At 38.1% G+C, this 26751-nt stretch overlaps 1 protein-coding gene across 2 annotated transcripts in view; it reads right to left on the bottom strand.

The window, feature by feature from the left end:
• Positions 1–26358, bottom strand: part of KHDRBS2 (KH RNA binding domain containing, signal transduction associated 2) — a 387146-nt gene extending 360788 nt beyond the window's left edge. For both annotated transcript variants that reach the window (XM_070954715.1, XM_070954723.1), the window contains exon 1: positions 26268–26358. In XM_070954715.1, the coding sequence (XP_070810816.1) occupies positions 26268–26358 (91 nt within the window). The remainder of the gene's footprint in view (positions 1–26267) is intronic.
• Positions 26359–26751: the final 393 nt, after the last annotated feature.

Genomic DNA, 26751 nt, shown 5'->3' with positions numbered 1-26751 from the left:
GCTTAGTGTTTTTCAAACAGGGCAACTTTAAGATGTCTGGATGTCTGGATTTAAGATGTGCTGACTGGGGAATTCTGGGAATTGAAGTTCACACATCTTAATGCTGCCAAGTTTGAAAAACACAAATGAAGCTCAAGCTCAAGTGATTGTTGAAGACACCACTCCCTGCTAGCTTGGAAATGGAGAACCAACACTTTCTCAATTACAAATAGTCCTTGACTTTCAACTATTTATTTAATGACTGTTTGAAATTATAACAGCACTGAAAAAAGTGACTTATGATCATTCTTCACACTTATGAAGAATGGGTAAATGTGATGCTGCAGCAAAGTCAATGGAGAAGCCAGATTCACTTAATGATGACATTACTAACTTAACAACTGCAGTGATTCACTTAACAGCTGTCATAAAATAGAGCAAAACTCACTTAATAACTGTCTTACATAGCATATTTCTCCAGGGTTGCCTGGTGTGGGTTATTTACAGAATACCACTAACATTTACAGCAGTTGAAAGAAAGCATAACTTATGCAAAAAACTTTGGGCTCAATTTTTTCTTTGCTTTAAAAAAATAAATTATGCTTTCTTTCAACTGCTGTAAATGTTAGTGATATTCTGTAAATAACCCACACCAGGCAACCCTGGAGAAATACTTAGATTTTCAATTTTCCAACTTCTGGCTTCCATTTCATAGATATCTTGCCACTTTTTTCTTTTCCTATATTCAGTGTGTAAATGAACAGAGATTATGAACTTTGACCCAATGAGATCATTATATTGGCTGCTTCCTTTGTCTTTTGTTTTGTTTTGTCTTAGTTTTGTTTTGTCTTGTCTTAGTTGGACTTTGGGGAATGCTTCTGGCCTGCAAGTTCCCTCTCTGCTCTTTTAACTTCTAGAGCAGGCATGTCCAACACATGCCTATGGGCTGCATGCAGCCTTGGCAGATAGTAATGCGACCCCACAAGATTGTAATAAAAAATATTTTTAAAAAGGAAATTTGGAGACAGCAGAATAGAAGAGAAGGAACTGGAGAAGATAACAAAATACAAAGACCCGCAAATAAAAGTGGAACAACTGTAGCAAAAGAAAGCAAAGGTAGCACCAATAGTAATAGGTGTCTGTAGGAGTTTGCATATGTGCAGGAATTTTCCTAATCTCGAAGGCAAACCTCAGATAAGGAAGGTTACATGCACGTAAGCGCCAGGAAATGACATTAGAAAATAAGACCCTAGATCTGTAAATAAGAGGAGAGGAAGTGGGATGTATGTTAGACTTTAACTATAGCTAAACATTATAAGTGCTTAAGCAAAGCAGTAATGATTAACCTATGATTTAAGTTACTTGGAAGACTTTTGTGAGCCAATGATATGCTGCCAAGTACGCTGTAACTTGAAAGTAACAAACTATATAATGTCACTATGTAAGGCAATAAAGTTACCACATATTTCCTCAACCCCTTTGTGTGTGTGGTCATTTACAATAGGTGCCTTGGGTACAATCCCAAAACAACTGGAACACCCCTTGAACACCATCAGCATTGACAACTTCACCATCAGTCAACTGCAAAAGGAAATTTATTCAGAATAGCTTACATCCTGCAACAATATCTGTAACACCATCAGATATCCACATCTGCCTATCCCACTCCCAAGTCCTTGGGAAAGACTCAATAGGTTGATAAACATGCCAAATCCAGTCTAAATATCTGGCTAACATCTGTGTGGTGAAACTTACATATTTTATATGTAGCTCAAGACGATTCCTCTTCACTCATTGCAGCCCAGACAAGCCAAAAGATTAGACATGCCTGTTCTAGATCTTGGTGATCCCAAATGTTCCCCTAACTGTTGGGAATGAGCAGACGTTCCAATCAGCAGGCAAATAATTAGATTATTATTTTATGCCCAATTGTGTGAACTGGCCCCAATTGCCTTGCTAAAATATTTACCCTCCAAAAGAACCCAACCCAGGGTATCTGGTGCCCATGTCATCTCCCCACTGGGCTCTGCAAACAATTGAAGAATACTAATTTTTCAATTATTTCCAACCTCTGGCACTCCAGTCAATGAGCAACATTTTGCCTTTAGACTTTTGTTTAATTCATTGTCTTCAGAAGTATAGGCTGAATTGTTTCACCACATGATATTATTTTATAAAACAATACTTCACTATTTGCCTTTCTATTTATAAATGTCTTTTATGCCTCTTTCAGTTCTATTCTTTTATATTTTCCTGTGTCATCTGAATAGCAAAGATTTTGCCTGCTTGCTAAGGAATAATATTCATCCTAGCTACTTCATCCTCTTTGCTTCTGATCACTGGCCTGAAAGCACACAGGTTCCCTGCTTTTCATTTAAATCCTGAAATGACTCTAAAAAGAACAGAAAAAAAGAATCAATGATATTACTTTTTAGACAGCTTCTTCTTCCTTTGAAGTTTTAAATAAGTGTATTTTAAGAATGAATGGAATGATGTATCATAACCTAGTTTGAGAGTGCATAAAATTGTTCTGCATCTTCAAAAATGTGAAAATAAGAATATAATCCAGGATTTAATATACGCCATGTCACAAGCCACTTAGAAGTTCCTACTCATGCAGATTAACATTTCTCAGTAGAATAATTCTGTCACTAAGCAAGAGTTGCTTTGGATAGTCAGATGGGTGGCTTATCAATTTAATGCAGGAGGAAAAGGAGAAGGAGAAGGAGAAGGAGAAGGACTAATAGTAATAGGCATCTTTGGTGCAACCTGGAAACAGTTGGAGCACCACTTGAACATCATTGACATCATTGACAAGTCACCATCAGTCAATTGCAAAAGGTAGCCTTACTTGGAACAGCTTACATCCTGCGACAATACTTTAAACACCATCAAACATTAACATCTGCCTATCCAAGTCCTTGGGAAGGACTCAATAGGCAGTCAAAAATGCCAAATCCAGTCTAAACATCTGGCTGACTGTGCAACCATAATCATCATCATCAACATGCTCCTTATGCTATATATCAACATACTGTATATCACAATCCTTTTTCTATCCCATGTAATGATTATAATATTGTAGTAAGTTCGAGTTCCCATTCAGCCATTAAGTCAATTAAATGATATGCTATTTTATGGCATGCCCTACCCCAAAGGGATGTTGTGAGTATAAACCAGAATGTACAACAGCTTGAACTCTTTGAATAAAAGAGCAAAAACGAAACTTAAAAAATTTAATACTTAAGTAAACCTTAAGTAACTCCCATCTTACTTTTCATCAGAAGCTTCTACAGAGTCTGAGAATTCAGTAAGGCAAATGAAATCTCCTGATTATCCATCTCTTATTTTTAGTTTGTTTAAATAATATTATCATAAACCACCCTGATAAACCTGACAGAAGGCTAGCACGCACATTCCAACAGATAAAAATACAAATCAATAAGACAAAAACAATCAGGACTATCAAGAATATTCTGTATATGAAAAGATAGAAGCGCCTAGGAATTTTTTAGCTTAAAAAGGATTGGATAAAATGATAAATGGGTTTGACCATAAATGGGAAATGCATCAGACAAAGAGTTAGTCTCCTTAATCAAGAAAATGTTGCAGTTTTTTCTCCCTTTGCATGATGAACAATTGACCTAAAAAATCACTTCAATTTGCAATTGCGGTAATCTCCAGGACACACAATGCTGGTACCAAAAGGTTTTATTTCCTTTGCATTTTAACCATGTGTAGAGTGATTTAGACTCTAATTGCATTTTGGAATAAACACATACGTCTTCTCTCTATCCTTGCATAATTTCTGATGAAGTATTATTATAGTTCATCTGCTGTGGTTTATACAGATTTCTGTTTTGGGTGGTATCATTCTGATAAAGACATATACGCACATTCTCTGTTTAGTGGCAGCATGCTTTTGCCAATTAAGTCAGTAATTAAACATTAATTTAAAAAGAGAATGAGTAGTGTTATCTGGCCTTATGATACATTCACATTGATTTCTACTGTGCTCCGTGGAACTTATTCCCAGAAAAGTGTATATATAAATGCAATCAGAATTGATTAAAATTGCACACATTTTCAGCTAAAAAAGCAATCATTTTATATATCAGTCTATGTCTTTTGAAGATCTATATTGTACAAAAGACATTGGAAGAGGCATTCACATCAATTAAAAGAGAAATATGCTTCTACAATAGCAATTTTCACCTGCAATTTTATTAAATATACTTACAGAGCCTTATTAATTTGCCAGCTGATTAATTGGAGCATCACTTTAGTCAATCAAAATGTTTTGACATGATTAATCTAACTAATTAATTGACTAAACATAGCTTTAGGCATTAATTATATTCATTAAGACAGCAATTGCAAATGACTTTTCTTATATTTTATTATTTTTCTTCTGTTCAATCATGTCCAGTTTTCAGAGATAACCTAAACTAGTCCCTGCAGTTTTTTTATCAGGTTTTTCAGAAATGGTTAGCCATTGCCTGTTTCCTAGGGCTCAGAGAAAGTGACTGGCCCAAGATCGCTTGGGTGACTTTGTACTTAAAGGTGGGACTAGAATTTAGTCTCTTGGTTTGACTTAACCAAACTGATTCTCATTATGAAGTTATAAGCATCCAAAAAATGCATGCATTTGGAATGCATGATTGCTTGACATTTCATATAATCATACATGTCAGGAATATACAAAGCCATTGGTACATTCTCAACCATTAAACTTGCCAACAGTGCTCTTTAACATTCTGTTAAAGAAAAGAACTGTAGCATCTTGTTAGAGTAATATTTAATTTTTGTCCTATTAGTTTATTTTTTTTATTTGAATTTATTAGCCACCCAACTCCAATGGACTCTGGATGGCATACAAATCTAGAAGAAGAAAAAAACACAGCAACAGAGGAAAAACATAAAATCAAACAGGCAGCCCAGACTGAAATAATTTTACAGACAACAAAAATCCTAGATCCTAGACCAGTAGGCGAACCTTTTGGGCTTGGCAAGTAGGCGAACATTTTGGGCTTGGCAAGTCAAAAATTCAGAAGACTTGACTCTGCTGGTGTCTCTCTCTCACACCTATACACATGCCTGGGCAAAAGAGAAACAAATAATAACCAAGAAAAATAAATTAAATTAGACTAGATTTATTATTTAATAATAAGTAAATACTTACCTAATGGCAAATATTTTTTATTTAATTTTGTCTCAAAAAAAAAAAAAGCCTATCCAAGAGTCACACAAAACATGGAAACTTTAAAGAATGTTGTTGGGTGGCCTTGCAGCCTCCACAAATGTGAAAGTGCACCCAGTTCTTGCCCATTTTACGGAGGCACCAGAGGTTGTGCAAGAGCAAGAATCTCTCATGTGACTTCTAGAGGTGGTCTGGCGTGGCACCAAAAATGACATGGAATGTCACCTGTGACATGTGTGTCATAGATCTGCCATCTCCACCCTAGACAAACAATAATATATCAATTCCAAGCCTGAGACCAGAGCTAGATTTTCAGAGCTTTCCATAGGAAAGACAGTGTTGTTCTTATCTCTGGCGAGGTGTTGTCCCAGAGAGTGGGGGCTGCAACATAATAGGCACACTTCCTTGGTACCACAAGAGAATAGCTTTTAATTGAGTATGGGGGGGTGTCCTGGAGTGCACCCACTCTAGTAGAAATTACAGGGGCAGAAATGTTTGGAAACCAATGGTCCCTCAGATATCCAGGGGGTCATGCCTCGCATGGCTGGCTGAGGAATTCTGGGGGTTGAAGTCCACAAGTCTTAAAGTTGTCAAGAACTCTCTGCTTTAGAGAAAAGGAAAAAATAGGATGGATTGGAAAAGGAGTCCTCCTTCCATATCTTGGTTGTTCTTTACAAACTGCCTTGAATCCTAAAACAGCATTCCCTTTGTTTATTTTAGAATAAACCATTTACAATCCTTAAATCTGTTTGTCACAGTAAAAGTTAATTTCTACTTCTCTTCTGTCAGGATTTTTTTCCTTGCCATATAAAGTATTGGCTGCTGTTCACTGGTTAAGGTTCTGTTTCTCTGCGGCACCCTCAGTGAAAGGAGCCAAATTCTGAATTGAAAGTGAAAACATCAGGGGTGCTTTGTCTCCAGTCGTTTCTGCTTCTCTTTTGGCCTTGGCCCACACTTTTGGGAAATGGTAAATGAGATTGAGAATGATAACCAGGATTTGCAGATTTGAACCTTGCAGGACATACAGTTCATTTATTTATTTTTTTCCTGAGAGAGAGGAGTTATTACTGCAGGTTGAGAATAAAGCTTGAGGTTCATGTTGGGAAGAAAGTTGCAGAGGATCAGAAACAATACAAGATATACACAGATTTGTACATCCTACGTGATTGAAAATGAACCGTCAATTGCTACCTACCACAAAGGTTAACATACTGTGAGGTAGTATTCACATATACTAAAGTATTAATCATAATGATCATTGTCATCCTCTATCTCTTCCTCCTATTGACCAAAGAGCTGTAAATGTATTAAAAGGACATTCCTTACAGCATAGCACAATAATGTGTTGAGAGGTAACTTGCAAAGCAAAGTCAATAAAGAATGCATGGGCTGCTATCTAGCTACTTTAATGAACCTTTCAAGACATTGTGCAAGGTTTTGTGCAAGACTTTGCATATATGAGAAATCTCTGGTCCTAGAGTTATTTTGCTACAAATTTATCCCTAGACCATAAGTCAGTCAGTCAGTCAGCCAGTCAGTCTGTCTGTCTCTCTCTCTCCTCTGTTTTGACATCACTTTTGATGATGTGAATAGATAAGCAAACATATAATAAAAAATGCAAACCGACACAAAGAAAATAAATACGGTCCTAATATAAATTCCATCTCATACTAGTCAATCAATAATTACATATTATGTTAACAGTGCCACCACTGACCTTACATACATCCCTTTCTCCCTTCATAGTCCCAAACAGGGACTTTGGAAGAGTTATACATTTAATCTGGAATCCACAAATCTTATATCCAGTAGCAGGATGTTCCACAAAAGGAGTGCTCCTGCAGAAAATACCTGTTCCCAAAGTCCTCTTCCTCTGCAGAGAGACCTTGATGGGTAGACTCCATTTGGAATAAGTGGCCCTACAGATAATCAGGCCCCAAGACATGGATGAAAGTTTAAAGATAATAACTATAACTTTGAACTGATCATGAATAAATTGGCAATCCATTAAACTATAGTAATAGTAACAGCACTTAAACTTATATATTGCTCCATATTGTGTTACAGCACTCTGAGCAATTTACAATGTCAGCATATTGCCCCCAACAATCTGGCTCCTCATTATACCAACCTCAGACTGATGAATCAACCTCAGGATCAAACTCGTGGCAGTGGGTAGAATCAACCTACAATACTGCATTCTAACCACTGCACCATTACGGCTCCTGTGAAGTTCCAGCTAGACTGGTGTTATATGGCTGTGCTGAGTTATACAGCAATTCTATTTTGAACCATGTATGGTTTTTCAAGGCCTTCAAGATGTAGATAAATCATATTATAGCAGTCCAGCCATGAGTAGATTATGGCATGAGTGATAGCTGCCAACATTTTCAATGCTAGGAACAATCATGAGTAGCCCACTGAATGACAGTTCAGCAAGGGTTCTCCTGGATACAGCTTCCGCCTGCTGCTCCAGCAGAATTTGAGAGTCCAGGAAGATCTCCAAGATGATCAATCAGCTATTTCTGCATGAGCAAATTCCACTGAGAATCGAAGCTGGTATTGTCCTGGACTCAACTTCTGAAGAAGCAACTCCATCCTGCTAGGATTAGCAAGTTCTGTTTTTCTTCAACCAACCTCTAGACACAGTTTATCTTTTTTATTAATCTTACATTTTAATGAGATCTCTTAATATGTTTTTGGATTTTATTATGAGCTGCCAAGAATTCCAAAGGATAGCAGCATGTAAATTAATACAAAAATATATAATCAATACCTACTAAACAATTTCCGATGGATAGGCTTCCTTTCCACAGAAGAGTATCTATGGATCTGAACTTCTGAATCAAAAGTCCTCTCTTTTAAACTAAGTTTCAAGCTAAGATACAGTTATTTTAGTTCTTCCAACAATTAATTTAGTCCCGCCATCTGTACTGGAAATGGGAACCCGTTCCTACTTTGCTGATTTTCATGCTGGCTTTCACCTGGCATTCTCCAAAATATTAAATTGCTGGGGTTCCTCTGGAAATGAAACAGACCATCTGTGGGCTACAGAACATATTATCAAAGTGGCAGCAAAGCTAAGAATATGATCCAAGTTGTAACATTTACTAATGAAGATGTTTATCTTCAGACTTCTCCTCAGACACTGGCAGCTTCCCTGAAGTCTGTGCCACACAGTTATAGTGTTTGCAACTGTTTTTTAAAAAAGCTGGCAGAATAATCTCCAAATTCTTGATATTTTTGTCAGTACTATTTCTCTATGATCAGACTACTCTTGGGTCATCATCATAAATATTTCTGTTGCTTATCACATAGTTCATCTAATACTGTATAAATATATAGATAACCAATAAAAGAGGATAGTTGTAGTGTAGGTTTGAAACGAGCGGAACCATCTGCCTCTCCTTTCTCTTCCCAACTTACATGCCTTTCTGTACTGTTAGCTTCCACAGCAATGCATCTCATTCTTTCTGAATTATATTCCCACATCTTTACGTAATTGTCCATCTTTGTGTCTGCAGGCCACTTCATAGAGAGGATGATCATATGTGCTTATGTATATAGGAGGAGTCCTTGATGCTCTCTGAGCTTGGATGTTTTCTTGTAGACATTTCATTACCAAACTAAGCAACATCATCAGTCCTACTAAGGAATAGCATTTGCTCTCACTGCAAGCTGAGGCAGTGCAAACTGAGGACTGACAGGGCAAGCCACTAAAATATAAACTGAAAGCAAATCCCATTCTTTACTAACTCTGACAATGTTACCTAGCTTGGGTAATAAAAAGAAGCCCTGGTAGCGCAGCAGACTAAAGCACTGTTATTAACATCAGCTACCTGCAGTTACTGCAAGTTCAAATCTCACCAGGCTCAAGGTTGACTCAGCCTTCCATCCTTTCTAAGGTAGGTAAAATGAGGACCCAGATTGTGGGGGCAATAAGCTGACTTTGTATAAAATATACAAAAGTATGAAGGCTATTGCTTAACGCATTGTAAGCCACCCTGAGTCTCCGGAGAAGGGTGGCATATAAATAAATAATAATTAAAAAAAAAACATCTGCAAGAAAACATCCAAAATCAAAGAGTATCAAGGACTCCCCATATATAGATAAGCACATATATGAACATCCTCCCTATGATGTGGCCGTCCGACACTGATCTGTCCCTGTCCACACATACACACAAACACAGCCAGCCGAGGGTTAAGGAAGCACTTGGCACACACCCAGGTCTTTATCTCCAACTTGGCAGCGATATACACACCGTCTGCCAAGTGCTTTATTTCCACAGAAACAGAAAGATAATATACTCAGCGTACAAGAGTCCAACAAAAATAAATATTCCTCTCAGCAGTTTCGGACAAGGCTTTAGTGACTATCCAAGGTTTATTTTTGTTTGTCACAAGGATCACTGGCCACCACCCTCTATTATATAGTCTCTGGGGTGTGGTCCAGTGACTCAGTTCTAATCCCTAGCACGCCTCCTGAGCTGCTGCAATCATTTATCATGCCTTCGGAGGCATGCGTCCAGGAATGATGTCTCTCCTTCACTCTCATCCGAGACACCTGTCTCCCTGCTAATCTCCTCTCCCTCGGCCGGCACCTGAGACAGTGCCAGAGGGGAGGGGCCTGGAGAGGGAGGCCTGGCTGACTCCTCTTTCTCATGCTCGGAGCTTTCTTCCTCCGATGGGATAGGCTCAGAGGGCAGGGCCACAACAGACACAAAGATGGGCAATTACTAAAGGTGTGGAAATATAATTCAGAAAGAATTAGATGCATTGCTATGGAAGGTAATAATATAGAAAGGCATCTTAGCTGGTAATAGAAAGGAGAGGCAGATGGTTCCATACCAAAAGAATGAAGCAATGGGAGAACTATAATTAATATTAGGGATCCCAGACAGAACCCCAGCCTAGACCATGGTGTGCCAAGAAGTGCCTTCTAGGTAGCCATTCTCTGCTGCATCTGACAATTATTTTTTAAACTGCTTTTAATTGCAAGCCAACATCATCGTTATTCTCATTAATTGATCTGGTTCCCAGAAGTAATTTTGAAACATTAAAAAAAATAGCCTGTGCTTTGTTTGGAAGGGACAAAGTGAGTCTAGAAGTGATGGTGGGGAGTAGAGGGAACATTGGATAGCAAGCCCACAAGATCATCTTCTAGCTAATGCACCCAGTCATTTTCTATGACAATCATATTGTGAGAACTCTCCTGGCCTTTCCTAGGTATGCCTAGCATCCCCCCAAAATTGGCATTCCTGATCTAGAACATAAAACATAGAATAATAGAGTTGGAATGGAACCCCATCTAGTCCAACCCCATGCTCGTATAGATTTTCACACTTGTATTCTGCTATGTGCCTAAACCAGAAGGGCCGCATATAAGGTTACTTATAGCATTCCTTAGATCAGGGGTGTCAAACTCGCAATGACACATTGTTGTCACATGATGTATCACAACTTTTTCCCCTTTCTTTAAACCCGGGGTGGGCATGGCCAGCATGTGACACATTCGGCCCATGGGCCACCAGTTTGACACCCCTGCCTTAGATCATATGTACATGAGCCATTTTTATGAGTTTGAAAGATGGTTTGCAGATCTGTCTGTCTGTCTGCCTGTCTTTATATATGTATGTATGTATGTATGTATGTATGTATGTATGTATGTATGTATATATGTATGTATGTAGATGTGTGTGCATGTATGTGTATGGTTATATATTTATTTTCTTTTGAGAGTGGGCATCAGAATTTCATTTTTTAATGTGTGCCAGTGCGTTCACAGAAAAAAGTGACAGTAAAGTTATCTTATCTTATCTTATCTTATCTTATCTTATCTTATCTTATCTTATCTTATCTTATCTTATCTTATCTTATCATCTTATCTTATCACTTTACAATCAGAACTATTCTGATTTGGATGCTAGAATAGCACAGATTTACAGCTGTTAATCTTTTCATAATTTACTCAATAGCCGATCGAAGATAGCATGGAAGTAAGAATGACTTAGTGTCATGAATAAATTTAGACAACCCAAATAAACAAGGAAACTGAAGTCAGGGACTCATTCGAAATCTGGGACAGAATGCTACAGTTTTAACAAAGCAATAAAATAGACATTCAGCTGAGAAAATATTTACACGCAGAAGTGCGGCGCCCCATATTATACAATGAGAACAACTAGTTCAACATTATTTGGATATGTTCCGGCATTTCCACCCACACACATCTTCAACCTATTCCAAAGCCTAGTTGAGCAGCCTACTAAGCACTCTTGCTTAGCATCATAAATTCCACCACTGCCCTGCAAAATCATCTGATGCCTAGGCACAGATGTTGAAATGAAACTAGGTAATGATGCACTTCATAGTCGATTGGATCCTAGCTAGGTACATGTTTGAATTTAGCTGTTCCAGACAAGTGGGTTAAAATGTACTCCTTGTGCATATAAAAGGAAAGACTTCATTTAAGCCATATTTTGATGACATTTTAAGTTATGGGTACTGTTTCTTAATATAGATCTTGAAAAATAACTGCTTGGAATAAAAGAATACTTAGCAATGCATCAACAGTTTTATTTTTATGCTAAGTGTGACTTACTTGAGGATAATTATGATTTCAGATGGTAACAGACATTGTCCTTCAGTTCCCTTGTTCTGTTTTTATACGACTGTGCTCAATTACTCCAATTGACTCTCAATTGCATCTAGGAATGGAGAATCCAGTAAAATCCATGGGGCTTTCCATGGGTTTCAATGTAGTTCTCCAACTTGAATGAATTTGACTTGAAAATGTTTCACATTGTCCACGTTGAGATGGGCTCAGTGAATAGTGTTTTCCTAAATGAAATCAATCCTGACTATTCTTTCGAAGGACAGATACTGAAGCTCAAGCTGAAATACTTTGGCCACCTAGTTAGAAGAGAGGATTCAGTGGAAAAGACCCTGAAGTTGGGAAAGATTGAAGGCAAAAAGAGAAGGGGAGGGCAGAGGATGAGATGGTTATATAGTGACATTGACACAGTGAGCATGAATTTGGGCAGGTCCAGGGAGACAGTGGAGGGCAGGGGGTTCTGGCGTGCTATAGTCCATGGGGCTATGAAGAGTCAGACTCAACTTAGTGACTCAACAACAACAACAACAACAATTCAATGTCTAAGTTCTGTGCCTATAATTTTGTTTGGAATATATTTACAGTCCAAGAGCCAAGCTTTCTGTTTCCAACCATGCATTTGGAGAATGGATGTGACTAGGATATAGCTATATGAGCTACTTGGCGGATATCAGTCATCATTCCAACTCATCTCAAATCAGTTGCTTTAGTCCAACGTCCAACTCTAATACAAAGCACTGGAAGAGAGGAAAACAGTATCCCTTTATCCCTTGGAGATCCAGTCACTGACATAGAAATTTAATTTCCTTGTTTGTTTTTTTCTTCTATTAACTTCTTAATCTGAATCTTCTTAAGTTATCCATTAAAAGAAACTCTTAGAAATATTGGGAATAGCTTCCTGAGTTTTATGGGGGCCCTGGCAAAGTGCTGTCTGTAGCTTTAGATACCCCAATGGAGCATTTAGCATGGCAGTCAGCAACGAGGATCAGCAGCCTTTTATTGCATTGCTATTATGCTTTGCAACAAAATCATGTTCTGGGATCCTGTGGCACACTAACAAAGTCTTCTATACCTAGATATGGAGGTGGAAGCAGTGGGCTCTGAAGTCATGTGCCAGAGTGCCAGTTCCATAGAAGGCAAGACGCGAGATTTAAAATGAGCTTTTGGAAAAACACAAGAGCTGGGATGGCATTTTCTCAGAAATACATAACAAGAGTGCTGCTACAGCACATCAGATGCAATATGTGTTTCAAAAGAGGAGTCTGAAGAAGCACTGAAGGAATAAATTTAACCATGAAGCATAAGGGTTCTGACAGGCACTGCAAAGGTAAATTTAATAAAGGGTGATGTATCTTCATTCCGATCAATATTATTCAGATGGCTCTATATTACAAGTCTCATGTTTCCCAAGTGACCTCCTTCTGAGCATAAAGCAGTATTGTTAGCTTTATAATGTTTGAGCTGCTGTTGCTTTTATTGTAAATGTGTAGTAGTAGCAGCTTATCACAATCCCAACTTGTTCTTTTAGTGAGTCTGAGATTTGATATCTGACTAGAAGGAAGAAATAAATAAGAGACCTTTGTATAATAAAATTATTGAAGATTGCAATTGAAAAGATAAAAAAAACGAATACAAACTAAAAACATGAGTAAAAGTAGAAAAAGAAGGAAGGATAGAAAAGAAAAGAAAAAGAAATATATAAACAACTTTTCCCCCTTCATCACAACAAGTACAAAAAATTACCTTTTCTTAAAATATATCAAATTCTCATCATATTTCATTTCATAACTATAAACAACATGGTAAACACCATGAGCTGTAGTAGCAGAGTCATTAGAATGTAATATTATAGGCTAATTCTGCTGACTGTCAGCAGTTCAGCAGTTTGATTCTCACCGGTTCAAGGCTGACTCAGTCTTCCATCCTTTCGAGGTCAGTAAAATGAGGACCCAGATTGTTGGGGGCAATAGGCTGATTATGTAAGCTGCTTAGAGAGGGCTGTAAAGCACTGTGAAGAGGTATACAAGTCTAAGTGCTATTGCTATTCATTCCTTGTCAATAAGAGTCCATTAAGGGTTACCAAAATTTTTGGTCCAAAAATAATGTGTCAACTTTAATAGAAACCAACTTTATATTCCTTCCCTGTACTTTTAACAATATTGGCTTTTATTCCTTTCAAAAAATGTCCTGGAACGTGATTTCTTTTCATTTTTACTTTGCTGTTCTCAAAATGTCCTTCAAAACTTTAACACATTTTTTTATATAAATCCAAAGCAAGAAGCTCTACCAGACATGATTGATATTGATTTGAATGTAGATTTTAAAAAATGATAAGCTATAAGAGTGATATGGAAAAAAATGATATACTTGCCATCCACATTCAAATCAATTTTAGTCATGTCTGGTACAGCTTGTTCCATTTCTGTAACATCGTTTACACATCTTTTATCTATAGTGACAGACATTCTTAAAATTAACTTTTGAGTCTTTTGTTCCACAAATATCCTTCAAAACATCCAATGTTAAAGTACTTTCCTCCATTATGGGTCAACAAGTTGACTTTAAGTATTTTTCTCCTTTAATTATAATCTTTAGTTTCTTCTCTAGCATCCAACATTCAAAGTCCCACCTTATCATGTTTCTCCCTCCTAAGGAATCTGAATCACAGCAATTTCCCTTGGGAATGATTCTTATCTTGAGAATTTAATTTCAAACTCTTCTTTCAAATACATCTGGACCTTTAATCCATTCTTAATTTTCCAAAATCAATAGTTTAAAAATCTTTTTGCTGATTTATTTGTTTTTTTAAAAAAATTCTAAGTCACTAAACTTGTACTAAAAACAAAGTCCAAATGCAAGGAGTGGTTAAATTTTGCATTAACAGGTAGAAGTAGTATAATTAAGATTTTTAAAATGGAAATGTAAGTGATCATCAGATTAATTTAGTTCAGTGTAATTTTCAATTGTTCGACTTTTTTAAAAAGAAGACCAGAAGGTATGTATCTAATAGATAAATAAAGGATTAAAAACTCTTAATTTACACATTAAAGGAATGTAAAGGGAAATGTAATTTCCTTTTACCTCTTAAAATAGAAAGTTCAAAAGCGCTTAATGTCCCTAATCTAATCACAATGTCTCAAAAAGTCTATAATTTCATCTTGAAGTTATGTATCTATAACAACATCAATGTGATAGAAATTGGAATTTTAATCCCCCCCCAAAAAATATACATGTGCATAAATCACACACTATGCCAAACAGTGCATAGAGATATTGCATAGTTGCAGCTTCCACCAAAGGTTAGCAATCTTAAATGAAACTGGCTTCCAGTGGTTGAAATTAAAGGAATTAAGTGACAGACCATTTGCAAACTTTACTGGCAGCTATCTTTGTCCATCACCATTAATCAAACTGCAGTAGAATCTTCTAGAGTTGAATAAACAAACAAACAAACAAACAAATAAACATTGGTAAATTTGCATTTTTATAACTTTCACTACATTTGCATTTGATTTTCATTTAGAACTTTCTGGTGATTATCTCCATTCCATTTGCCATACCACTGAACTTTTTTTTCCCCCTTCCAACTGCTTCTATCATTCCAGCAGGTTCTCATTTCCTTCTCATGGCCTTTTTAATATTTTTTTTTCTTTTTATCCATCCTTCAATGTATCCTTCTTTATGGATAATTATTACAATTTGTTAATGAGATTTCTCCCAGGAGGAACGGGGAAATAAAGAGAAGGATGAGCAGAAGAAGAAGAGAAAGAAACAGCTGAGCATTGCTCCTAATTTTTAATTACTTCCCATAGCCAGGTCTATATTTTTTTCCATGCTTCAGCCAGCCTCTACCGCCTCAGCAAATCCAGGGCCATAGGGGAGAGTGAAAGCTGATTTTTCTTTGTTTCCTCTAATTAGGTGCCTCTTTTTTTCCCTCACTCTGCAGGATGCTCATTCTTTGGTTAATAGTAAAACTAGTTAAGAAAGCAATCTAAAGCAGGCTGCTTGGATGTGTGTCCCCCTGAAACAAGTGAGAATGTATTCCAAGAAATAGATGGCTGGGAGACCATCATACAGGTAGTCCTCAACGTATGACCACAACTGAGCTCAAAATTTCTGTTGCTAAGCGAGACATTTGTTAAGTGAGTTTTGTTCCACTTTACGACCTTTGTTGCCACAGTTGTTAAGTGAATCACTGCAGTTGTTAAGTTAGTGAATCGGCTGTTAAGTGAATCTGGCTCCCGCATTGACTTTTGCTTGTCAGAAGGTTGCAAAAGAGGATCATATGACTCGGAGACACTGCAACCGTCATAAATATGAGTCAGTTGCTCAGTCTTTCAATTTTGATCACATGATCATGGGGATGCTTCAACAGTTGTCAGCATGGAAAACGGTCATAAGTGACATTTTCTGTGCTTTTGTAACCTGCAATGGTAACTAAATGAATGGGTGTAAATCAAGGCCTACTTGTATTTTCTTAGAAGCTCCCAAGTTTAGCAAAAATGTATTGCTCATTCAGATGATTGTATTTTTGTGCCAGTCTCTCTGTAAATTGGAACTGCAGTGGAGAGAATTACTAAAAATAAGGAAACATCCTTGCTACCTGAGCTTTATTTTCCCTTATCACAAAATTACTGTACTTTTCAGAGTATAAGACATACTTTTTCCCCCCTAAAAGAGGGTGGAAATGTTGGTGCATCTTGTACACCAAATACAGCCATTTTTTGCCTCCCAAAATCCCGCCCTACATGTCCAGTTTTTACCAAAAAGAGGCCTGTTTTTCACAAAAATGGGATGCGTAGAGGGGTTGAGAGGCCTGAAGAGTGCTCCTGGGGGCTGGGGAGGGCAAAAACACGACACATGGGGGATTTGGGAAGCCAAAAACAGGCCTGTTTTTCACAAAAATGGGATGCGTAGAGGGGTTGAGAGGCCTGAAGAGTGCTCCTGGGGGCTGGGGAGGGCAAAAACACGACACATGGGGGATTTGGGAAGCCAAAAACAGGCCTGTTTTTCACAAAAATGGGTGCATTTTTGCCCTCCCCAGCCCACAGGAGCACTCTGCAGGCCTCCCAAACCCTCTGTGCATCCCGTTTTTGTGAAAAAACAGGACACACAGAGGGTTTGGGAGGCCTGCAGAGTGCTCCTGGGAGCCGAGGAGGGCAAAAACTTTTTTTTTCTTGTTTACCTCTTTGAAATCTTGGTGCATCTTATACTCTGGTACATCTTATAGTCTGAAAAATATGGGTAATACTGGATATAAAATGAGGCTGTGCAGTGTTGTAGGCCAGAGGAAGAAAAACTCTACTATGTCTACTTAATTCCTCCTTTCCCTATTGCTTCAATTATTATTGTAAAATCACTGTTTTCCAATATCACTGCATCCTTCCTCATACTGTGCAATTCAGTGCATTTCTATCAGCCAGGCCCGTCCATACTACAAAGCTCAGTGACTAATGTAGCTGGCCAAGGACTGCATTGTAGCATCATGTTCGCTCCAGAGGGATCCAGAACAATTTTTATCCTGCAAATTTTAATCCATCTGATGCCTTTGTTTATTTGTTTATTCGATTTTTATCCTACCTTTATTACTTTATACTTATCTCAAGATGGTGAACATACATAATACTCCTTCCTCCTCCTTGTTATGTTACTCCATAACAACCCTGTGAGGTGGGCTGGGCTGAGAAAGAGGGACTGGCCTAAAATCACCCAGCAGCCCTACATGCCTAAGGTAGCACCAGAGGTGGTATTCAGCAAGTTCTGACCAGTTCTGGAGAACCGGTAGTGGAAATTTTGAGTAGTTCGGAGAACCGGTAAATACCACTGGCCCCGCCCCCATCTATTCTCTGACTACCAAGTCCCAGCTGATTGGGAGGAAATGGGGATTTTGCAGTAACCTTCCCCTGGAGTGCAATGAGCATGGAGATTTTACAGTATCCTTCCCCCGCCATGCCCATCAAGCCACACCCACCAAACCACGCCCACCAAGCCACACCCATCAAGCCATGCCATGCCCACCAAGCCACGCCCACAGAAGCGATAGTAAAAAATTTTGAATCCCACCACTGGGTAGCACTATCTCCTGGTTTCAAACCTGGTGCCTTAACCAAACTGCCTCAGTAGATAATAGACATCAGTATCAAGAATGAAATGAAGATGGTTCAGGTTAACAATCCATATGCTCACACACACACACACAAACACACACCAATAGCTCCATTGTTATATTTTCCTCTTTACACTTCCACTTCCATCTCTGCTTTTGCGAGGCTTTAGAAAAGCAACAAAAATAATCCCTCAAATTGATGCCCGTCAAAATATTTATTTGACTTCTTTCTATTCAGTACTAATGGATTCTGAATAAAACTAAAAATGAAGCCTCTTTTAGTCAAAAATGACAAGGAGGGAAAGCCAGCTGGGATATTGGCAGTTTGGATAACAATAGAAAACAAGCGGTTCTCCCTGCCATTATGGTGAGCCAGGAACAAGTAAGCATTGTAAAGGATTTTTGTAAAAAAAACCAAAAGGCTGCATATACACAAAGCACAATCCTTTCCCAGGCTGATGTGCTCACTGAAATGTGCACCTGAAATAAGGTGAGTTTAGGGCTACAGCCAATCACCCAAACTGAAGTCTCTTATGGGTCTTCAAAATGCACCGAGTTTCACAAGTAGAACCTCTTTATATCAGTTATAGGACAATTATTTGTGATCTATATTAATATTAGCTATGTGAAAAATATCATGCTAAAAATCTCTCCAGAACCCAGATTTGCCATTCCCTATTATTTATTTATTTATTTATTTATTTATTTATTTATTTATTTATTTATTTATTTAATTAGATTTCTATACCGCCCTACTCCCGAAGGACTCAGGGCAGTGCACAGCCAAACAATAAAAAAAACATACATAAAAAATTTAAAAATAGAATAAAATCAAATTAAATAATTTTGGCCCCGACAAATTTAAACCCCCAAACTTTTAAAACCAATTTAAAATTGAATATATAAAATACTAAAAGATATTTAAAATTTTAAAAATCTTTTATAAAAGAGGGGGAAAATTAGGCCAGGCCGGCCTGGTGAAATAGTAAGGTCTTTAAGGCGCGGCGGAAGGTGCGCAGATCCGGGATCCTCCGTATCTCTGGGGGGAGCTCGTTCCAGATAGTAGGTGCCCCCACAGAGAAGGCTCTCCCCCTGGGGGCCGCCAGTCGGCATTGTTTGGCTGACGGCACCCGGAGGAGCCCCTCTCTATGGGAGCGTACCGGCCGGTGGGAGGCTATTGGTGGTAGTAGGCGGTCCCGCAAGTACCCAGGTCCTAAGCTATGGAGCGCTTTAAAGGTGGTAACCAGAACTTTGAAGCGCACCCGGAAGACTACCGGGAGCCAGTGCAGCTCGCGCACGAGGGGTGTTATATGGGAACGCCATGTCGCTCCCATTACCATCCGCGTGGCCGCACATTAGTATGCACTCATTACTTCTAAGATTTAAATGAAATTAAAAATAAACACCCATTTTGGCTTGCATTTTTCCAATTATGGTGATTTCAGTTGTTTTAAAAGGAAGTCCAGCCTATACATTATCAAATGTAGGCAGTCACTTGAATTATTCCATAAAAGATAACGCCCAGCTAATCAAGTTCCTTGATTAAGGTATCAGTAATGGTGGAACAGTCTTACTCAATGTTGAACCACAGTACATCCATGGTTAATGCTAGGAAAATTCCAGGCTGTGTACAGGTGATCCATGACTTACAATCACAATTAAGCCCAAAATTTCCATTGCTAAGCAAACAGTTATTCAGTGAGTCTTGCCCTGTTTTACAACCTTTTTTGCCACAGTTGCTAAGTGAATCACTGCAGTTGTTAAGTTTGCAGCACAGTTGTTAAGTGAATTTGGCTTCCCCATTGACTTCGTTTGTCAGAAAGTTGACTCTAGGACACTGCCACCATCATAAATATGATCAGTTGCCAAGTGTCTGTATTTTGATCATGTGACCGTGGGGATGCTGTAATGGTCATAAATGTGAAAAAGTCATAAGTCGCTATTTTAATGCCACTGTAACTTTGAATGTTCACTAAACAAATGGTTGTAATTCAAGGATTATCTGTATGCCAGTTAAAGACCAAATGGCAAAACATTGGATATCCTTCTGAAGTTAATTCAATGAAGAAGCAGTAGAGTTGGAGTTTTTTTATATTAGCGTTAGGTAAGTTAAACAAATGCATCCTATTAAATGCCTAGTTGCCATTATATTGATAGCTATATTTCAAATATATACTTTATCAAAATACTCAGTAGCTAAATAGCCTTTTAGAATTGCTTGGTTATTCAACTCTAGTCTACAGTAGTGCTGGGAAGAATTCCGACCTGCTTATCTACTATGCATGATTTTGCTATGCAAAACCTGTGCCTCACTATGCAATGAGAACCACTGCTTTTCTTCAAGCAGAAGCATTGACTCATGCTACTTTTCTGACATCCTGCGTTTGCTCTGGGCAATAATATACTTTCTCAACAATGATGCAGGTCAATCTGAATTTTTTTAAACCAGTGAGATCAGAGCAAATAATTCGTTTCGGGTGACATCAGGAGGTGCAGTACAAACCGAGAAAAAACCCCGGAGCCATCAATTTATAGCAACTTCTTTAATGTGTTAATCTTATTGGAGAATAGTTGTTTTATGGCAGGTTGATCCACTGTGTTAGTTACCATGTGAAAAGACAAATTTTCCATGGTACCTGTTTTGTAATTTATTCACTCCGCGTCTGTCCTGAAGGGCTGCCTATCTCTGTGTGTTTCTACCCATAGATGAGGTCAGCAAGAGGGGCACACACTTCAGATAAATTAAGCAATGGGACCCCTCAAATGTGCCTCCTTGGTGATGTATAATGATATGTAAGGAAGACCTTGAGAGACGGGGCAGAGAAATGCTGCTAATGATAACCCCAGAGAGATCCATACTGTTAATTTTTTTGGATTTTTTTTTTAAAACTTGGTTTTTCTTCCAGGCCTTGTATTAGGATGATGGTGAAGTTCCTTTGCAGATTTTATTTTATTCGGTGTGGAGGGGTTGTATCCTTCTGGTCTTAGGTGTTAATGGGGTTGATTTTCACAATTGGTTGTATGCCCTTTCCTTTTATATACATGGCTTTCTTTTTTTAACTTTTTAGTTGTAAGTTACCCAGAATCAGTGTGAAATGGAGATATTAAATTAAGTAAATTAAATGTCCTCAACTTTCCAAATATATCTCCAATTTTTTTTTTAAAAAAAAAGTCTAGCGTGGTTTTAAACATTTATCAAGGAAATATGGATTCTAGCTTTACAACAGATTTTATTCCATTAACTCCAATAACATCCGTAAAATTGACGTGTGGACCATTATACAATTAGGATATATTTGTCCTAATTATATATATATTTAAATTGGCTAATAATCTAGTGAGTCATCACTGGAATTTATCATTTGCCCTCAGATAATCCTCTTTCAAGACTTTTTGTAAGCCTGAGTATACAGATCATATTATTTCACACAATTTGCATATGCCTTAATCTTTATGACTAGTGTCTCCCTCTGTACATTCAAAACACATCAAAAGATATTTGCTTAACAACCATTACAATAAGCAAGCTAAAATTAGTTTAATCCTTGATTAGGCTATAATTATATTAATGCAACATAAACTGATACATACAAGTTTGTAAATGTAAGTGGATCCATCATTTGTTAAGTTCGGTTCAAAAGCGACTCCTCTGAATGAATAAATTATCTGGGATTAATATAATCAAAGTGAGAGAATTCTTGTGCTCTGTGGTTGATCCAAATATTACATTTCTTCACTTAGTAGACTATCTCCTAATGAATCATTGGTAAACAGGTAACCCCACCTGTTGAAAAGAGCTTCCAAACTAAACATGTAACATGTCACCTTTATAGTTATATAAAGATATATTTTATTCATATATAGGTAGTCCACAATTGAGCCCAAAATTTCCATTGCTAAGTGAGACAGTTAAGTGAGTTTTGTCCCATTTTACAAACTTTCTTGTCACAATTGTTACGTGAATGACTACAGTTGTTAAGTGAATCAGGATTTCCCATTGACTTTGCTGGTCAGAAGGCTGAAAGTGATTGCATGGCCCTCGGACACAGCCCCCATCATAAATATACAGTATATACTGGTTGCCAAGCATCTGATTTTTGATCATGTGACCATGGGGATGCTGCAATGGTTGTAAGTGTAAAAAATGGTCATGAGTCACTTTTTCCAGTGCTGTTGTAACTTCAAACAGTCACTAAACAAATGATTGTAAGTCAAGAACTACCTACAGTATATGCATGTTTCTGTGAATGTGTGTGATACCCCTCCAAAGAAAAACACATGACAAAGAGTAGATTGTTTGTTGGGAAGATGGATTTGAAAATATTTTCTTCATCACTATTCAGCCTTTCCCCCCTTCAAATTCAGAAAAAAAAATCAAATCCAACAGTGGTCATAGGGAACCCCAAGATTCCCACATCTCTCCCACAATTTTGCATTTTACCTTCCTTCCCTAAACAGACTTGTCAGACAAAAAAAAAAGCCCACATGATGAAAATACAGTTAATTAAACCACCACTCTCCTGCATTAACCAAACCCATTTTAATGAATCCCCAAACACATTTTCCATTCACATTCTCAGATTAGTTCCTCCCCCACTTTCCCGCCCCCCTTTCGTGCAATACCAGGCATATTTCTAAAGCACACACAAAAAATTGGCCTTTGATTAGTAGCCCTAAGTGCTATAATAATAAAATATTGCACATAAAGAAAGATATTTAAATATTGCTAGATACTTCAGACTTGTTATAGCTATTGGAAGCTACTTGGCTAAATACTCTCTTAACCTGCCAGGTGGAAAGGTTGTACATTAATTGTGTTAAACAATGAACTTTAAAAGGGCCACTTAAAAATTGCACAAGGCAGCTTAATCAGCTGGAGGAGTTCTTTTAGAGTGGAATTTAGAACCTCTGGATATTTTATTACTTCTGCTCAGCTGTGATTGGACAATAGTGACATTACTAGGTTTCTAATAGGAGGCTTGGGAGGGACTGCTTTCGTTGTCAGGATGTTAAACAAGAGCCTATCCAGTAGATGAAAGAGGGCATACAGCTTGCTCTTTGTGAATCCCAACAATGTTCATACCCCATCCTTGTTTATCCAAAAATAAGTCAACAAAGTCATTTGAGCTTTTCTCAATAGGATATGTAGCAGCCTACATCATTAACACTCAGAGTGCTGCTGATTCTTTCAGTGAGGACCTCATATTTTGGTCATAGAATTAAGAATAGGCATATCATTTACTGAATTTACTTTGTATTGTTATGATTGTTCAATTAAATGTGTCAGAATTATTAAATATTGAATATTAAACTATTCAGAAGCTTGTCCAATGAGTTCAATGGGAATTATGTCCAGAAAAAGGTACAGGTTTATAAGCTTAGTAGTTTACCTTAGACATTTTTTCAGTATATTCCTGCAATATGTCTGACACAGGAAAATCTCAAAACTTGTGAAACTATGATGGATGTGGAAGAATGTTGAAGGGTTTTACGGCAGCAAAGGAATGATAATTAACGTAACAGGCTAGCTGCTGAAATACACTGAACTTTGTTTACATATATTTTGACACTGCCTTAGTGACAGCCAAATACATTTTTATAGTTTTTTATACAAATCTAATCTAATCACTAAAATTTAATTCCATGCAATTCATAAAAGATAAGGTATATCTTCCAAATTTTGGAAGCCTTAGGAAACTATAGAAGATCTTCTTAATTGAAATAGTTATTCTCGTTCTCTCTCTCTCTCTCTCGCTCTCTTTTATTCCAAGATTTCTTTCCTTAAGAATTCAGTATAATCCAGTCTAACTTTCACTTCCAAGCATTAAGAAGTAAGACAAAAAATATTTTTTAAACTGAAGCAAATGCTAAACCTTGAAAACAATGAGGACGTTCTTGTATACCTTAATCAAACACATCGCAGCAAGAAGCTTCAGTTAAAGCTCTACTTTTTCTGTCTATCAACCAATAACAGCAAACAATCAACATCAAGGCCACAATTGTAGTAAGAGGTATCATTTTTAAGGGCTGATACAATTGCTAGACAGACAGATAGTGAATGAATGGTACTTTAAAACAGATAATCTGGTTTCTAAAGAACAGTCTGCAACCAGTTATTCTCATTGCAGTATCTCTATTTCATACCGCTCTTTGTATGCTCACTTTAATGAAAGTTTGCACCAATTGTCATTTGTTCTGTGGAAACCTACAGAACTCCAGAAACCTTGACAGATGGTGTTTTGAAGGATGTTGCCAGGTAGCTGGTGTGAATCCCACATTAGCATTCTCTCTGGCTTTCAGAGGCAGCTCACCTTAGTCTCTTTTTAATATTCACATATGCTCACCTACAGCTGCACTGGGGTGGGGGGCGGAATAGTATGGCATTAGTTTATTAAAGCTTCTAATTCATTCAGAGTGAAACTCTAGCCTTTAAGAGGAAAGTCACATGCAAACTTATTTTCCTGTTATTTCTAGCTTTGAATTACTTGTATATTTTAATTCCCTTACATTTTTCACCGCCCCTGCCCCCCTCTTCGTTTCTCTTGAGATTCACATTGTGTCTCAGTAGATACTTCCCCCTGCTGGGAAAGGTTCAAATTACATCTACAAAGTATTGGAGGGAAACACATTTTATTGATTGCAGGGCTTTAAAAGAAGAACCCTCTATAAAGGCACACTTTGGTAAATCTGTCTCCTATAGATGTATAATTTAAGAAGACCTGAAGATTTGTGAGCTAACATAATGTGCTTAATGACAGCCGAATTATATCTTTAAGGTAAAGGAATTGTAAAAAGAATCAACTGAAGCAATATATTTGCTTGCCCATATATGAACATTAAAAGAAAAGTGAGTAGTTATTTACATTTGAACATCTGATCATAGTTTTCCTGATGACCAGCTGACCAATATCATCTGTGACTGTCTGAATTCCTTTCCAATAATAGATGCTCAGAGTTGCCTCAAATGATGAGTGGCAAATAAATTTAATAATAATATTAGGACACTGTTCCCAAAACAGAATAAATAATCATTCTTAATGTACAAGGAAAGAAGATAAGTAGATTATGCAAATTTAGTATTATGGAACTCATGCTTAGGCAAAAAGTTCAAAGAAGATTTTTAAAATATTATTAGTTCTATATCTCAAATTTCAAAATAAAACTATACCATTATACAGAGTTTTAATTATCTACTATCCAATGAAATAATTCAGCAGATATTTCTGAAATGGATCTTCATTTTATATTCCATAAGCATAGGGTGAACCTAAGAATATAATTGTTAAAGTTAACAAATCCAAACAGCAGTAAAGTAAAATGAAAGTTTTGCAAAATTATAAATGCAGTAACAACCCGTTTTTTCCTATATAAAACTGACCATGGCAATGAGTTTTGTTTTGTTTTGTTTTTAAACCATGATATTGATCTTTAATGAGGTTGCTGCCTTTGTCTTTGTGTAAATACATTTCTGTGAAAACTTCACCTGTCAACTCAGGTCTGACCCTGACCATAGTAGTTTCTTTAATAAAGAGGCAAAATCCATTATTAATGTAAAACGATTAAATAAATCCATAAGGGAAAAAAAGTAATTATTATGGTTGCCATCCAGACATAAGTTGCAACATCACGTTCTGAAATGCAAAGCTTTAATTCATGACCTAGCAGGATATCTCTGAAAGTCGATCCAAAATCTGCAAAATACAACTGCAAGGCAACGTTCGTTGAAACCTATGCCTCTTGTTATCAGCAGGGCTACATTTCACAAAATGCCTAATTGTTGCTGATTAATCTACAAAAGGAACGAGGGTTCTCCCAGGGCTCTGCTGTGGACACTAAATTCCCGGCTTATTGTACAGTGTTTCTCGGGAAATCTGTCAGCAGCTCTGCTTAGCCTTGTACTTGACAAAATGCTGCCAAAATCCAGCATCCCTCCCTGCTCAGGTTTCTATTCTGGTGACCTTAGTGTCAGAACTAAAGCAGTGCGCTGATGCCACATAAAAGGCAGAACTCCCCGGGTCTCTTCCCTCCTGCACTTTCTGACTTGCTGGTGCCCTGCAATTTCTAAAGCAATCAGTCCTTCCCTTTCAGCCGACTCTGCCTCTGCAACCTCTCTGCCTGTGCGTAGATCCGAAAGAATGCCAGAGAGAGCGAGCGAGCGAGCGAGCGAGAGAGCTGAGCTCTCCTTTTCTCTTCCTAACGGGGACAGATCTGCCTGTTTCTATGCCCTTAACCCATTTCGGTGTAGCCCGCACCGAATCGCAGAACGCAGCAGCGGTGGCAACAGGGAACCTCGGCAGAGGGGATGGCAACAAGCAATCCGCCAACAAAAATCCGCCAGACTCGAAGAAAGGAAAGCCAAGACTTACCTTCCGCCAAAAGGCGCATTGCATGAACAAAGGACGGGTCTAAGCTATCCTTCTCAGCCATCAGCTCGGGTAAATATTTTTCTTGCTCCATGCTGGGTTCGCCTACACTTTGGACCGGCTGCCCGCCCAAGGTAGCGCAGAGAAAGAGAACTCGCTCACTAAAGGCTTTGTTGGCTTCGATTCGTCTCTTGCCCTTCTGTGCTTGTACTTGGGACGGGCTCACTTCCCCATGTGCGTGGTGGCGGTCGCGGGTGCGCCGCTGCTTCAGGACCTTGGACAGCGCGCCCCTCCGCCGCCGCCGCCCCTCCGCCGCCTCCCTCTTCGCTCGCTCCTTCGAAAAGCGCGTGTGTTGGTCCGCCCGTCTGGGTGCGCTTCCCCCCCCTCCCACCCCGTACTGAGCTACCGTCTCATACAGTACCAGAAGCCTTAACAAGGGAGGTGGGATGACCAAGTCTTCCTCCCGCCTCCGTCGTCTTCTCATTGG

This window comes from Pituophis catenifer, unplaced genomic scaffold, assembly GCF_029215685.1.
Source record: "Pituophis catenifer annectens isolate HBS135680 unplaced genomic scaffold, rPitCat1.0.hap2 SCAF_1, whole genome shotgun sequence".
Lineage (NCBI taxonomy): Eukaryota > Metazoa > Chordata > Lepidosauria > Squamata > Colubridae > Pituophis > Pituophis catenifer.
The sequence above is the reverse complement of the archived record's forward strand: the minus strand, read 5'-3'. Positions and strand labels throughout refer to the sequence as shown.